The sequence below is a fragment of the Phoenix dactylifera genome, chromosome 1 (assembly GCF_051530095.1).
Source record: "Phoenix dactylifera cultivar Ajwa chromosome 1, Ajwa_hap1_PhDact_Kaust_v1.1, whole genome shotgun sequence".
Lineage (NCBI taxonomy): Eukaryota > Viridiplantae > Streptophyta > Magnoliopsida > Arecales > Arecaceae > Phoenix > Phoenix dactylifera.
The window spans coordinates 72938030-72952500 of NC_143190.1; the positions used below are offsets into that span (position 1 = coordinate 72938030).

The window sequence follows — 14471 nt, forward strand, 5'->3', positions numbered from 1 at the left end:
CAGAAGGAGAGTGATCTGTGCACTGATCGGATCGATCACCGTCCTCGTGATGATCCTTTGATCAGGAGCATTTAGAAATTAATCACCAATGATACATGGCTCAAATTCTCAACTCTTGAGAATATGTATCATCATCTTATTAATTTCTTGGACGATTCATAGACACATAAACAATATGAATGAAAAAGATGCCTTTTATTTATTCAATAATAAATAGTCAAGTACAAAATTATGTCCCTAGAATCAACAATGTGTCAGCCAAATTGGCTTCTAGGGCATACATCTAACAGTGTCGATGGACTTCATTGAGGGGCTGCCATTAGTTCGAGGGTACTCAGTGATCATGGTCGTTATGGACCGCCTCAGCAAGTATGCCCACTTTTCGGCGCTCGCACATCCATTTTCTGCTCGACGGGTGGCAGAGGTCTACATACGGGATATTGCTCGATTACATGGTATGCCTCGGACTATTGTCTGATCGTGACCGCATTTTTGTTAGCGCATTCTGGCAGGCTTACTTCAAACAGCAAGGGACGAAGCTTGCCATGAGCTCGGCTTACCACCCTCAGACCGATGGGCAGACGGAGGTGGTAAACCGCTGCATCGAGCAGTACTTGCGCTGTATGATTGGTGATCGGCCCCGAGAGCGGCTTTCTTATTTACCTTGGGCCGAGTATTCGTACAACACCGCTTTCCACTCAGCCATAGGGATGACACCCTTTGAGGCAGTGTATGGACGAGTACCACCGACGCTGCGAGTTTATGATCCACTGTCACATGCGGACCGGACAGAGGCAGATTTTGAGCTCTTAGACCGCGATGCTACCTTACGGCGGTTAAAGTTCCACATAACGACTGCGCAGAACAGGATGAAGCAGCTGCATGATCGGAAGCACAGAGATCCAGTATACGAGGTGGGCGACTGGGTATACGTCAAGGTACAGCCTTATCGACAATTGACACTGCGGCCCATGGCGAACCAGAAGCTCTCTCATCGCTTCTATGGGCCCTTTCAGATAATGGAGCGCATTGGACCCGTGGCGTATCGCTTGGACTTGCCGACTACATCGAGAGTTCACCCGGTATTCCACGTGTCGCTTCTGAGGGCCCGGCTTGGACCCAAGACATCTGTCGGCCCAATCATACATGAGCCACCGGAGGACGAGGTAGTGGAGCCGGTTCGAGTGCTGGTGAAGTGCAGAATACGAGTAGAAGGACGATTGGAAACTCAGATACTAGTGGAGTGGCTGGGGAGAGCAGCAGACCAGGCCACATGGGAGTTTGAGACTGAGATACTTGATCGTTTTCCTGACTTCCGACCTTGAGGACAAGGTTAAGGGAAGCGTGGTGGAGTGATGCGGTTGGATCCACTAGACCGCCTCAGACTTAATCATTTGGTTATTTTTGCTTTTGAGTCCTTGATGTTAATTTTATTTCAGCATAGCCTTGCTCGGGTTAGCCGACTTGGCCTTTATTAGAGTCGCTTTGGGTTTAGTTGTTTCTTCAATTCAATTAGATCAAGTCAAGTTAAGGGGTCAGGTAGCCACCTATAAATAGATGTGGTGAGCATCTATTTCAGTATGCAAAAATTGAAAGGCTTTTGCCCTAGCTCTCTTCCCTTCTCTCTTCTCTTCTTGCGACGCCTTCCCCCTCTCCCTAGGCCGCCGTCCAAGGCCGCCGCCCCCTCCTTCATCCGGCTGCACCACCTCTGTCCCGAGAGGCCAGCCACCTCCTCCCTCTTCTTCCTCTCCTCTTTGATCCCTTCCAGCTTCTACAAACAACTCCATCCCATTGGATTATCAGCCCGTCCTTCCCTGCGCAGTTATCAGTCGGAGGCTGATATCTTAAGATCCCGACGTCCTCTCTAGACCCACGACCTACCGCTGGAAAGCTAATGCCGAGATCTACAACATATCCAAAATTGAGATCGATCTAACGGACGGATCTTTAGAAATCGTGTCTGCAATCAGATCGGAACTACCCTTCCAGAAATCAAGAAGAGTCAAGAATCTTGGGATACGGATCAAATTCTATCGGATCGCATCATTGATCCCGGAGTATCTGGATTTGCCGCTCTAATTCCTCAACTTTCTTGTCGAGCTCGACGACGGATGAAGCTCCTACCAGCTGGAGGCCTTGAACGGCCGTGGTAAGTACTTGGACTTGCTGGGCGAGCAGGTAAAACTGCTCTGGCCGGACCTGAAGGGTTTGATCCACCGGCATAAGTGTCGCGGGGAGTGAACTTTGAAGGGAGTTGTCGGGCGCTAGTACCCGGCTATGAGATGCATTTGGGGCTCCGTGACTCCTTAACCTTATGATCACGACTTAGTCCCTTCCTCTAGCGCCAAATGTTGTGGTTCAAATTTGGCCCGAGGGTGACCATGCCGGGAGAGTCGAGGGAGCTACTGGAGTATTGAGGAAGAAAGTGAGCCACCCCTTGCGCAATGGCATACCGACACAAAGCCTCACTGGTGGTTCTGATAAGGGCCCTCCGACGCTCAAGTTAGGGTGGAGTTTAGTTAGCCTAAAAAGTCTCCGGAGATGTTACCTGTTAGGGCTATTTATAGTCCCCACGGAGGTGCCCAGGTAGCGGAGGTATGGCCCGTTCTCATTATGGGAGGAGATGGCTCTTAGCCAGATAACGCGCAGCCAGAGCTTGCTTGAGGCACACGGCGTAGGCCGCTCCTGTGAACGGTAAGGCATCGATAGGTGTGACGGAATATAGTTGGAGTAGCATGGCGTTGTCTTTGACTGTCGTTGGCCAGCAAGTGAGGCATGGCGTGGCGACGTCCGACATACGTCCACGTAGGCAGGTGAGGGCACGCACGTGGACGCGGTCGTGGGCAAAGTTGAGCTCGATGAAGGGTCGCGTCATGTATTTCACGAAGTCAACTTGGCGGGTGCTAAGGTCAGCTTTAACCTTCCTGATTCCGAGATTTTGCTCGGTAAGGCGCCCCAGGCTTAAGGGTCAGGTCGCATTGTCAAATATTAAAGGTGCCCTGAGCTCAGGTCAGGGTGTAGCAGTGAATATAAAAGGTACCCCGAGCTCGGTTGGGGCGCATCGGCGAACATAAGGGCGCCCCGAGCTTGGTCAAGGCGTAGCAGTGAATACAAAAGGCGCCTCGAGCTCGGTTGGGGTGTGTCGGCGAACATAAGGGTTCCCTGAGCTTGGTCGGGGCGCGTCGGCGAATATAGGGAGCACCTCGAACTCGGTTGGGGCGCGTCGACGAATAGTCCCGCGGTCGAAGGAGCTCTTTGGCTTCGCAACTGACTCGGCGGGGCATTCCAAGCTCGGGCTCGGAACGTCATTGCAGGTATTAGAAGTTATGGCGGGTCGTAGTAGCGGAGAGGTCCAGCCGAGGTCAACCGAGCCTTCGGCGAAGTCTGAGATTGGGCCGGTTTTAAGCATGGTTATAGTCCTGCCCGATCGATGTTGTGGTGATCCCGTGTCCTGAGCATGACGATCCATTTTGCCCCCCATCACTATAGATTAGTCCAAAATTATAATCATTAAGTCTAAGCAACTTAAACAATTTTTCATAAGACCGAACTAAACACATTACACACATAATATGCAATATTTGAACTAGATGATTTTGTGATCATTAAAACATTATAACACACATACATATTCTTATTTTTCTCAGCATGGCCATTTCCCAAAAAATAGAATTATACACCTATATAGATAACATGGTCTGCTTGAAACATTTGCTACTAAAATAAATTTAAAGATGAAAAAGATAATGCTGCCATTAATCTAGGATTCGCTTTTATCATCTAGATGCCTTGTTTTAGTAACAAATTATCTACATGCCTTAGTTTTCTCACTATTTTTGTCGCTAGAAAACCATGTGAAGCTTCTTGTTTCTATGCAATTCATGGAAACATTATCCAGTTACAAAAGGCATTAGTCTCGTAGGGTTGTTATGACCAACCGTCAAACAAAATTACTATTCACGGCTAAACCTTAGAAGATGCAATGACCCTCCTCTAGCTACTGTTTTTTATTGCAAAGGCATCATCTAAACAAAAACCAGGTTACAAAACAAGGGCAAAGTCTAAGACGTCACTCACCTACAAAACTTAGACGCACGAGGTTTTAATGTCGGTCCACTCGGTTCCAAGAATGACAACATCACCACAAGAAGCAAGCCGTACGTCTCTTCCCATTCTTACACTAATTTCTCCCCCCTCTTTATCTTTACACAATTGAATGAGCACTGTTTTTTTTCTTTTCTATTTTTATTTTTTTTTATGAAGAGGGAGGCAAAGCCCCCAGTCTTTATTAGAATACAGAAATTTATATAAGCTATTTATAAAGAATTTGCAAAAAAAAAATACAAAAGAGCAATAAATTTTTTTTACAAAAGATAGTTGTCTGTAAGTAGACTCGTTAAATTATTTGGCAAGTTGAACAATCCCATAAGTGAATAAAACGATTTCTGTATTTTCAATATGTAACTATATAAGCTCTGTAATCTGATGTGAGCCAGTCCTTTTCTAAAAAGATAGATCAACTTCTCTCAACTTACGGCACCAATATTGTAAGGTTATTACAAAGTTTGAGATAAAAATCAAGCAGCTTCATATGTACTTCTAATACGATAGATAAAATTTGATTTATTTAAAAAAATTTGAGCATTTCGCCTTTCCTATATTTTCTAACAGAAAAAAGCAATCAATTTCTCATTGGTTATTGAAATTTTGGGCACTGTTTTTATAGCTAATTACTATTTAGCAATAAGAGCTTTAGTCAAGATCCCACCATTCCAGCCGCCACGTGTTAGTATGCCACGCGTTATCGTTCCATTCTCTCGTCTCCCTCCCCAACAGCTCTCTCTCTCTATAAAAGGCTCTCACTCAGCCAAGCTGCAACCGCAACCTCTCCTTCCAACCTCCCTTTCTTTTCCCCCTCCTCTCCCTTTCTTCCTCGCCTCCGGTAGCAATCTTCTTTCCATGGGAACGGAGGAGGCCCCTACCAAGGTAAACTTATCGGCGGAGACGACGTTTGTTGCCTCTTTTAGATCCCATCTGAAAGAGACCTTCTTCCCCGACGACCCCTTCCGCCAGTTCAAAGGCCTCCCGGCATGCGGCATAGCATGGACCGCCCTCAAATATTTTGTTCCAATGCTTGGTTGGGCTCCCAGTTACACCTTCGCCAAGTTCCGGTACGACCTTCTCGCCGGTATCACCATCGCCAGCCTTGCGATCCCGCAAGGCATTAGCTATGCTCGCCTCGCCGATCTTCCTCCCATTATTGGCCTATGTATGTTCTTCTTTCTCCCCTTTTTTTTTCTTTTGTTTATATTAAAAAAAAAAGAAAAAAAATCCGATCCTACCTCATAGGTGCATGGAATGAGATATTAATCGCATTTATTTTATCTTTGTTTTCTACCTGCTTTTTTTATCATTGTAGATTCTAGTTTCGTGCCACCTTTGATCTATGCGATCTTGGGTAGTTCAAACAACCTCGCAGTCGGAACCGTTGCAGCAGCCTCATTGCTTCTTGCTTCAATCATTTCGGGTGAAGTCTCACCCTCTGACAATCCACAGTTATACGCTCAGTTATGCTTCACCGCGGCCTTCTTCACTGGAATTCTTCAAACAGCCTTGGGGTTCCTCAGGTGAGAATTTTGATGGATCGAACACATATTTTCTATGATTGTTCTATTCAACAATCTCGATCGAATATGAGTTCATGTCATTGCAGGCTTGGGATATTGGTGGATTTCTTATCCCGGTCGACCATCACCGGATTCATGGGCGGGACGGCGATCATCATAATTCTGCAACAGCTCAAAGGCATGCTCGGATTAAAGAATTTCACAGCCAAGACTGATCTCATCTCCGTGATGCATTCGGTCTTCACGTACAGACATGAGGTTGATCTCATGACAAACTCTGCCTTTCCTTTCCCCCCTTAGGAGCAATCATATATAGTTCTACCTCTCTTTCTTTCTTTCTTTTCTTTCTTCCTTTTTATTTTTTTGGTGAGAAAAAGGCGGCAAGCCGCACTGTTTCAACCTCTCCTTCACCTTCTTGCTTTCTAAATAATAAGAGGTTTGAGTTAAAAGTTATCCAAAACGAAGAGCTTTTCCTTCTTTTGGGTTAGAAAAGAGTTTTTTTTCTTTTTTTCCGCTTCTTTTTAAACATCTGGATAAGATAAATCTTTCGTTTTGGATAAATAATTAGTACAGCGGAGCAAGGGAGACTGGGGCCCGCTTTTGCCGTTGGTAGGAATGACCGAGTCCAAAGGTTTCTCGCTAGCCAATCCATCAGTCACTCCATAGAGAATCGATCGATCTGAACCGTCCGATATATACAATCTTTTCTACCATGACATCAAACCATATAGAATCGAACGGCCACAAATGATCCATATCCATATCAGCAATCGAATTTCAATGGCGAGGATTAGTTGATTAAAGCCAAATGTAACCGATCGTCATCTTCGTAGCGTCAAACTATTATGATCCAATGCCATCAGCATCCAATCAAATGGGAAGTTCAGATATGATCCAAGAGAAAGCCAGTGGTTCCGAATGAGCTCTCTATCCAATGGCTCAGATTCCTTGATTCGAGCCGCGTAGCAGGTGGCATGTAACCCGTTTGCTTGCACCAATATAATCTGTATTTGTTTTTCCAATTTCTTATTTTTGGATTTAGTACTCACATTGTTATCAACAAAAGTTTTTTAAGCAACTCATTGTTATGCCCAGAACCCATCATCCGGGTTTGCGACACGGCCTCATACTCTTTAGGGCCGGATCCAGATGCTGGATTCGGAGCATGATAGAGATTGGACCAACTTTATTATTTAGTATGGATTGAAATTATTATTATTCAATGGCATTAATATTGTAATTTTTTTTTTTAGTTTTGCATATTTTTTAGAGCACTGTTCTAGCGTGCATGCGATGAGCAAACTTTTTTAGAGATTGGACCAACTTTTTTAGAGCATTTCCCATCATTGCGCCAAAGAATGGATGCCTGGTGGGAAGAGCATTTAATTTAATCCGTGCTTCTTTTAATCTTATATAATCTTCTTTGTTTATGTTTCAGTGGAAATGGCAGAGTGCAGTTCTTGGTATATGCTTTCTTTGCTTTCTACTTCTCAGCCGGCATCTGGTAAGTGGGGAATTTAGCATAGCCTATTCTCTCAGCTCCTTTTCCTTTTCACCTTCCCCATATCCTTCCATCAAAAATTTTAATTAAGCAGCAATTACATATAATTACTTTTACTATAAATAAATTCAGAAAACAAAAGTTCCAAGGCTATTCTGGGTCTCAGCAATGGCTCCTTTGCTGGTGGTGGTTCTGGGAGGTATTTTTGCTTTTGTTGTCCATGGGGACGATCATGGAATCCCTACAGTTAAGTGCTCATGTCTAATTACTTCCGGTATTCATAACTGAAGTTGTATACTGTTTATCCTTCTCAAATATATGTGCAAGTAACGCTATAATCAGAGATATATCAAATAGGATGGAACAGAGAAATAAAATCACTTTTTTCTCTCTCTTTTCTTATTTTTTTCTTCTTCTGCAAATATTTTAACATAAGTGTTCATGTCTAATTACTTCCAGTATTCATAATTGAAGTTGTATACTGCTTATCCTTCTCAAATATATCTGCAAGTAACACTATAATCAGTTGCTAGATTCCCATCTAACAAGGATACAGTTTATTAGACCAATACTTACACATACAATGCATGAAATACATGTGCAAGCCCAACAAAGAGAGGCCATGAATCAGAGGTCATCATCAGTTTAGAGATATTAAGATACTCAAGATTTTTTTTGAAGAATACTCAAGGTACTTTCTGTTATCAAATTTCATATGGTGTACAAACTTATATATATATATAAGGACCCAAGGGACCTACCTTCTCTCTCCTCTGTGATGCGATGGGGTTGCTGTATTTTTTTTTTTGTAGATGATGATGATGGTGGCTGAATCTTTCTTTTACTTTTTTTGGTGATGGCGGCTAGGGTTCTTTGTGGATGGTATGGAGGAGAAAGAAGGTGGGTTGCTGGTTGAATCAGACTGGGCTCGAGGATGAGTAATTGGTTGACTGAAATTGGACACCAATTTGAGGTGGCGGCTGAAATTGGTCGGACCAAATGTTAGTTAGGCTGCAATGTGGTTAGTTAGGTTTTATTTGGAGAAGGACTCTAGGGAGGACGTGATGGGGTTTGAGTGTGAAGGGTTTGGGACATGAAACTTGGATTAATCTGAATCCTAATGAGATTAGGAGCAGCGGATGGTAGGGAATGAGGTGGCATGACGGGATTTTAGCGGATGAAATATTGGCGCAAGGGAATATTGGCGTGAGCTTTGTGGATAAGGATGATAAGTTAAAAAGGGGTTAACGTGGCTAATCCTAAGGAGGCGTGAATATGGATGAGCGTGAAATATGGAAGGATAAATATGGAGTCGTTTGAGAGAATCTCTCCCTCAAACAATCCAACGGATGGGAGAAGGGAAGATGGCGTCTCACCTCTCTTCTTTCATCCCTCCTGGCGTCACACCAAAGGAAGAAAAGGATTCTCTCCTTTCCATGGAAGAAAACTCAAGCTTGGAAAACAAATTCTAATTTTGATTTCATTCTTCATAACTTTAAGAGAGAGGTTGGCAAATATAGGAAGTTACAACCAGGATTTTTATTTGGACTCCTAACCACACAAGGACTCTTTTTAAAATTTAAATCCTCTAAACAACTTACCAACTAAAGCTTATCCAATCCTTAGAACCTTCTCCTGGCGTGTGAAATAGGCTTCTCATATGCCTCCCATAGATGCTCTTCACGTACGCCCAAGGCTCCTTTTGTTTGAATGGGTCAACCATCCAAACTCCTACCACAATTAGACTTCCACTTGGTGCATTGAGATAGAGTCCAAGGGAGTTAGGACTCTTCATGCATGCCGCTATGGTCAAGAATCCTAATCAAAGAGGACTCTTCTCATCTTGACACATGGGCTAATCACACAACTCCTAAAGCTAATCATGACCCTCCAGCACCTTAGACTCAACTAAATTAGGTGTTGGAATAATTAAACCTAATATAGACTAAACCACTTATTACATGGGCTCAATCTCATATATATAGACTCAATCCTTTTACACATGGACTCAATTACATAACTCCTAAATTAAATCAAGACCTTTCAATGCTTTGGACTCAATTAAATTAGGCGTTGAGATAACTAAACCTAATGTGACTTGATGCTGAAAATTTTGAACCCACTGTGATTTGTTGCTGGAACTTTTTGGACCCAATGTGATTTGGTGCTCATCCAAGGAAGGGACTCAATCACCACGCGCACCTCCGGCTTGGGCTTATGCTCCTGCATCACTCTGCCTCCGCTCGGCCATCTTCTTCTCCTACTGTAAAAAATGTGACCTTTGATGGAGGTTATTCTCGAAAAGTAGAAACGGCTTCGTAACCTACACTGGTTACCACTCTAAACCATTGCCATCATAAGTAGTCGAGGAATCTTTTACATGGTAACACTTATTTTAATGTTCCTTTTCTCAGGAACGAAATTGTAATGGCTTTATGTATGACCAGATTAAAATGCATCCTGTCAATAATGTTTTCACCTTATTTTTTTCTTTTTTCATGTCTCTTTGTACTAAATGTGCATCAACTTTATGTTTTTGGCAGGTTGGCACTCTGAGAAAAGGACTCAATCCGATATCCATAACGGAATTAAAATTCCAGTCTCAATATCTACCTACGGCTATGAAAGCAGGATTGCTTTCGGGTTTCCTGGCACTAGCGGTAAAGAGCAAGATTCTCTGTCTCTCTCTCTCTTATAATGTTATTTAAACAACTTATATTTTTGTAATGCATTTGTAGTTAGCATTTTAGCCTTTTATTTCAGGAAGGAATAGCTGTTGGAAGGAGCCTAGCATTGCTGAAAAATGAACAAATAGATGGGAACAAGGAAATGATAGCTTTTGGGATGATGAACATAGCTGGCTCTTTCTTTTCATGCTATCTCACAACTGGTAAGATTTATCGCTTAAAGTTTATATTTATCACCGACAAAAGCTGATCCCAAGTAATTGGGAAAATGCTAGATGATTATGATTATGATTTATCACTGATAAAAGAATTACTTCATTCTCTTTGCACCGTTTCTTTTTATTATTATCTTTTTTCCGTTTCTTTTATTTTTATTATACTACTCTTAAACTTAGCTGTATATTGAATATAGGTCAAAGATGTATGCCCATTATAGTTTGTGCTGTGTTGTACACATAGTTGAGTACATCTTTGAAGACACAAAAAAATTTATTTTTCCTTTCAGAGTTGCCTAGAAAATTCATATCTTTCGGAATACTGGAAATGAAAGTAATGTCGAACTCTCCAAAACCCTAGCACCTGTAAACATGTCCTTACATTCATCACCCTCTTAAGCTACAAAACTTGGGAATTAGTTGGTTTCACTGCCACTGCTTGCTATGGTCTTTGTTGTGGTACCTAGCCACAAGAGTTTAATGAAAAAAATCATTGATAAAGCTTCGTTTTGATCGATGAATATCATCCCTCTCTCTATGTGGTTAACAAAAGTCGATTATCTCATGTTTTTGTGTATGACTTTTAACAGACGCCTTTGGTTAAATGTTCACACCTGATCCACCATTTGCACTTCCTACAGAAACTCCCGGAAATGGAAACAGGAAAACAGGACCCTAGCACCTGTAAACATGTCCTTACATTCATCACCCTCTTAAGTTACAAAACTTGGGAATTAGTTGGTTTCACTGCCACTGCTTGCTATGGTCTTTGTTGTGGTACCTAGCCACAAGAATTTAATGAAAACAGAATTAATTGAATGTACTTGTTGAAGCTTATTCAGTTATGCTTTTGCTACTACATCGATATTAGATATTTTTCCCCCTTGCAGCATTCTTATAGAATGGCGAATGTGTCACACCAGGGCCCTTTTCTAAGTCGGCAGTTAATTTTCATGCGGGATGCAAGACACCGATGTCTAATGTGGTGATGGCAGTTTGCATGATGTTGGTGTTGCTATTCTTGGCTCCTCTCTTCGAACACACTCCTTTAGTGGCTCTATCAGCGATCATTGTAGTTGCCATGATTGGGCTTATTGAGTACAAGGAGATCCACCACCTCTTCAAGGTGGACAAGTTCGACTTCTGTATCTGCATGGCTGCTTTCCTTGGGGTTGTATTATTCAACATGGTTGCTGGTCTTGCATCATCTGTAAGGATCTTTGGCTACTGAGCTATTTATTTCACTTTCCACCACTTGTCTATTGGTTACAGGAATTCTATAAATGAAGAAATATTTTAGAAAGGCATAAAGAAGTGTTACACTGCAATATCCATAATAATACCAAACTTTTCCTGCAGCTACATCAATATTAGCATTTTGGTTGTATTTTCATTGTACATAATTCACTTGCACCCTAGATCTTAGTTATAGGGTTGCTGTCCTCAAGATCAAATTTGCTTCAATAATATAATATTACCTCGGATCCATATCTTTTTTCACCAAATATATATATAGGATCCATATCTTTCAATCTTGACAGATAAATGAATAGGAATACCTGGTATGAGAGAAGTGAAAGATCGTTGATATAATGGTTTCGAATATAGTTGTTGTACAACTTCATTATCTCTTTTCATATAAATGTTCAACTCCATTGCATTCCTTGATCAAAACATTGCCATGGCCTTTAACTTATTGGCGATGCACTTTGAAGACCAAATAGTGCAGTTCTGCTGATGAAAAAGTTATGATGTTTATTACCTAAGCAAGTAATTACTCATCATTAGTACCAGTTCTAGTAATCTTATATTGTCTTTTTCACAGGTAGGTTTGTCAGTAATAAGAGCATTGTTATATGTGGCTAGGCCCGGCGCTTGCAAGCTTGGAAACATAAGAGGAACTGCAATGTATCGTGACATCGAGCAATATCCAGATTCATCCAGCTTCCCTGATATACTAATCCTACAACTGGGTTCCCCTATCTACTTTGCAAACTCTGGCTATCTAAGGGAAAGGTAACAAAAAGCATTCTTTTACCAGTTCATTTGTTCCCCTTTCCACTCTTACTAGTGCTCTGGAACTGTCAAATTCCTTTCATGAGTTAACATCATGCTTTGCTACCACCAGGATCTCAAGATGGGTAGAAGATGAAGAGAATATCATCAAAAAGGATGGGGAAGATCTTCTGTGTGTTGTTCTTGATATCGGTGGTAAGCTTTGTATGCTTTTGAGGGTAGACCTGCAGCGCCTTGAAAATGATTCAATCACCACTAATACTTGGACTGCTTGACTAGAACAAGCTTTAGCACCATTACCATGTGAATTAGGGTATAAGCATCAGGGATGATCGTAACTACGCAATTTGGCATGCCAAAGATATGGCATTTGGATTTACTTTGCTGAACTTGAACAAAAGAATCTAACAGAAGCACTGCACCAAAATTTTCCACACTGTTTTCTGTTTAGATTAAGCCTTATTTCAATATATTCTTCTATCTATTGGCTAATTGGACTTAATTCGCTCATGCCAGCTTGACCACATCTCATCGATTCAAATAGCAGCATGACCACTTATTTATTACACTCTCCATCATATATTGAACATGTAAAATGACATAAAATAACTTGCGTCGCCTAACTATGATAACAGCTAATGTGCAGCATTTACTAAGTAATTTTGCATGGATTATAATATATATTTGATGCAAGGCAGTGATGCTCTCTCTTTGCAGTAAGCTGAGTCCTAAGAACAACTTATAATGACTGTTACAGCAATGTAATACATTTATAGTGGCTCTTATGATGATCGCATATAATGGCATATGTACATGTACATTCATGTCATTTTAGTCAGGTGGATCAAATTCCCATCTACCCCTTTTTCCTCTGCTGCACCAACCAATTCCATATAAACATTTCACTACCTTATTATCATAATAAGCATTTATTTTCCTTCCTTGATTCCCCTTCCTCCTCTTTACTTGAATATCCATTAATTTGATTTCTTTATCTTATTTTCTGAATACCGTTGTTGCGAGTGATTGCCGACAAGTCTCTGCCTCTACCTCTTCCACTGCATGTCTGTGATACAACATATGCATATCAATTCATTTAAGCTTTTTTAGCTTATTTTTGCTTGTCCATTCTCCAACAGATATTTAAGGCTTAGGCTCAGATTGCAATCATAACCTTGCCTTCATACTTAGCTTATGAGCTTGCTTTTCTGTAATTGGAGCTTGCTTGACTTGTTACATTTCAGAAAAGCAATAACCAGTGGCTGAGTAGCCAAAGCACCATTGGTTCACACTTCACAGTGATGATCTTGCATTCAAATTCTATTACAGTGGGTCGATGGGAAAATGTATTTGATTACAATGGCCTTAGTTTCAACTTTTTGGTATTGACAGGGGTGACATCTATTGACAACACTGGCATTGGGATGCTAAAGGAAGTCTACAGAATTCTCGAGAGAAGAAAAATTAAGGTGAGCTTACACAAGTGAGACATGAAACACATCTTAAATCTTGTTGAATAAAACTATAAGCTCCTTGCAATTGCTTTGGCAGATGGCTATAACAAATCCAAGGTCAGAGGTGGCAGTGAAGCTGGTATCATCAAACTTTATCAACTTAATTGGACAGGATCAGGTGTTTCTCTCTGTCAGGGATGCAGTTACAGCCTGCCGCTATGCTCTTCAGGAATCAAGAGAAATGGGAGAGCAAGCATAGGAATAAGATTAGGTGGAGCAAGCTGCAAGTATAGGAATAATATTAGGACGCTTATATAGCAAATGCATGATCCTCGCATTACTACAGGCAGTCTGTCAATAGCAGCTGAGGTCAAATGTCACTAGATATCGTATGATGATATGTTTAGTAAGTAGAGAGATTCTACATATGTGAAGCATTTTCAGATGACAATGACAAGATAATTTTTGAATCTATAGTTTTGTGTATAAAAAATATCATTAATTTGTGAGATTTGAATGGTGGTGAACTATATCTTTTGTATCAGAAAACATTAAAAATTGTAATATTTGGAATCTTCAGAATTTATTTTTTTAATACATAATCCGGAGAATTTACCTTTCACACATGTTTGTGAATGTTCGATATTATGGAAGTCATGAATGCAATAGACAACACAAAAATAAAGTCATTCAAATGGCAACATAAAATTAAAGTTTGAGAGCGTTCGATCATATGCACATAACCATGAAGCTAAAAAATGCAATCTTGATGCTAGGGGTTGGACTGCAAAAAGAAGATAAAAAAATAATTATAAAGGAAAATGGACTGATAGGAGGGAAACAAGCAAGGTGGCTTGTTAAATGTACTTCTCTAGCCCGTCTACACTTTAGAATATCTTCTCTTTCTTCTATCATATATAAAACTCAAGACTATTTTCAAAGTAGTTTAGTTGGTCATCAAGATTAAAATG

The 14471-nt window shown here is 41.1% G+C and overlaps 1 protein-coding gene across 2 annotated transcripts; it reads left to right on the forward strand.

Moving 5' to 3' along the window:
* The first annotated feature begins 4856 nt into the window (after nucleotides 1-4856).
* Nucleotides 4857-14011, forward strand: SULTR3;5 (sulfate transporter 3;5). Of its 2 annotated transcripts, XM_039128214.3 has the most exons (12): nucleotides 4857-5269; nucleotides 5420-5627; nucleotides 5714-5885; nucleotides 7066-7131; nucleotides 7261-7374; nucleotides 9672-9788; nucleotides 9892-10018; nucleotides 10954-11240; nucleotides 11856-12046; nucleotides 12159-12241; nucleotides 13439-13515; nucleotides 13598-14011. In XM_039128214.3, the coding sequence occupies exons 1-12, from the start codon at nucleotides 4960-4962 to the stop codon at nucleotides 13757-13759; spliced, it is 1914 nt and encodes a 637-aa protein (XP_038984142.3). In that variant the 5' UTR covers nucleotides 4857-4959; the 3' UTR covers nucleotides 13760-14011. The 2 variants fall into 2 exon arrangements, with proteins under 2 accessions (XP_038984142.3, XP_088567714.2); XM_088711588.2 differs by lacking the exon at nucleotides 7261-7374 and having other exon boundaries at nucleotides 13598-13900.
* The last annotated feature ends 460 nt before the right edge of the window (nucleotides 14012-14471 follow it).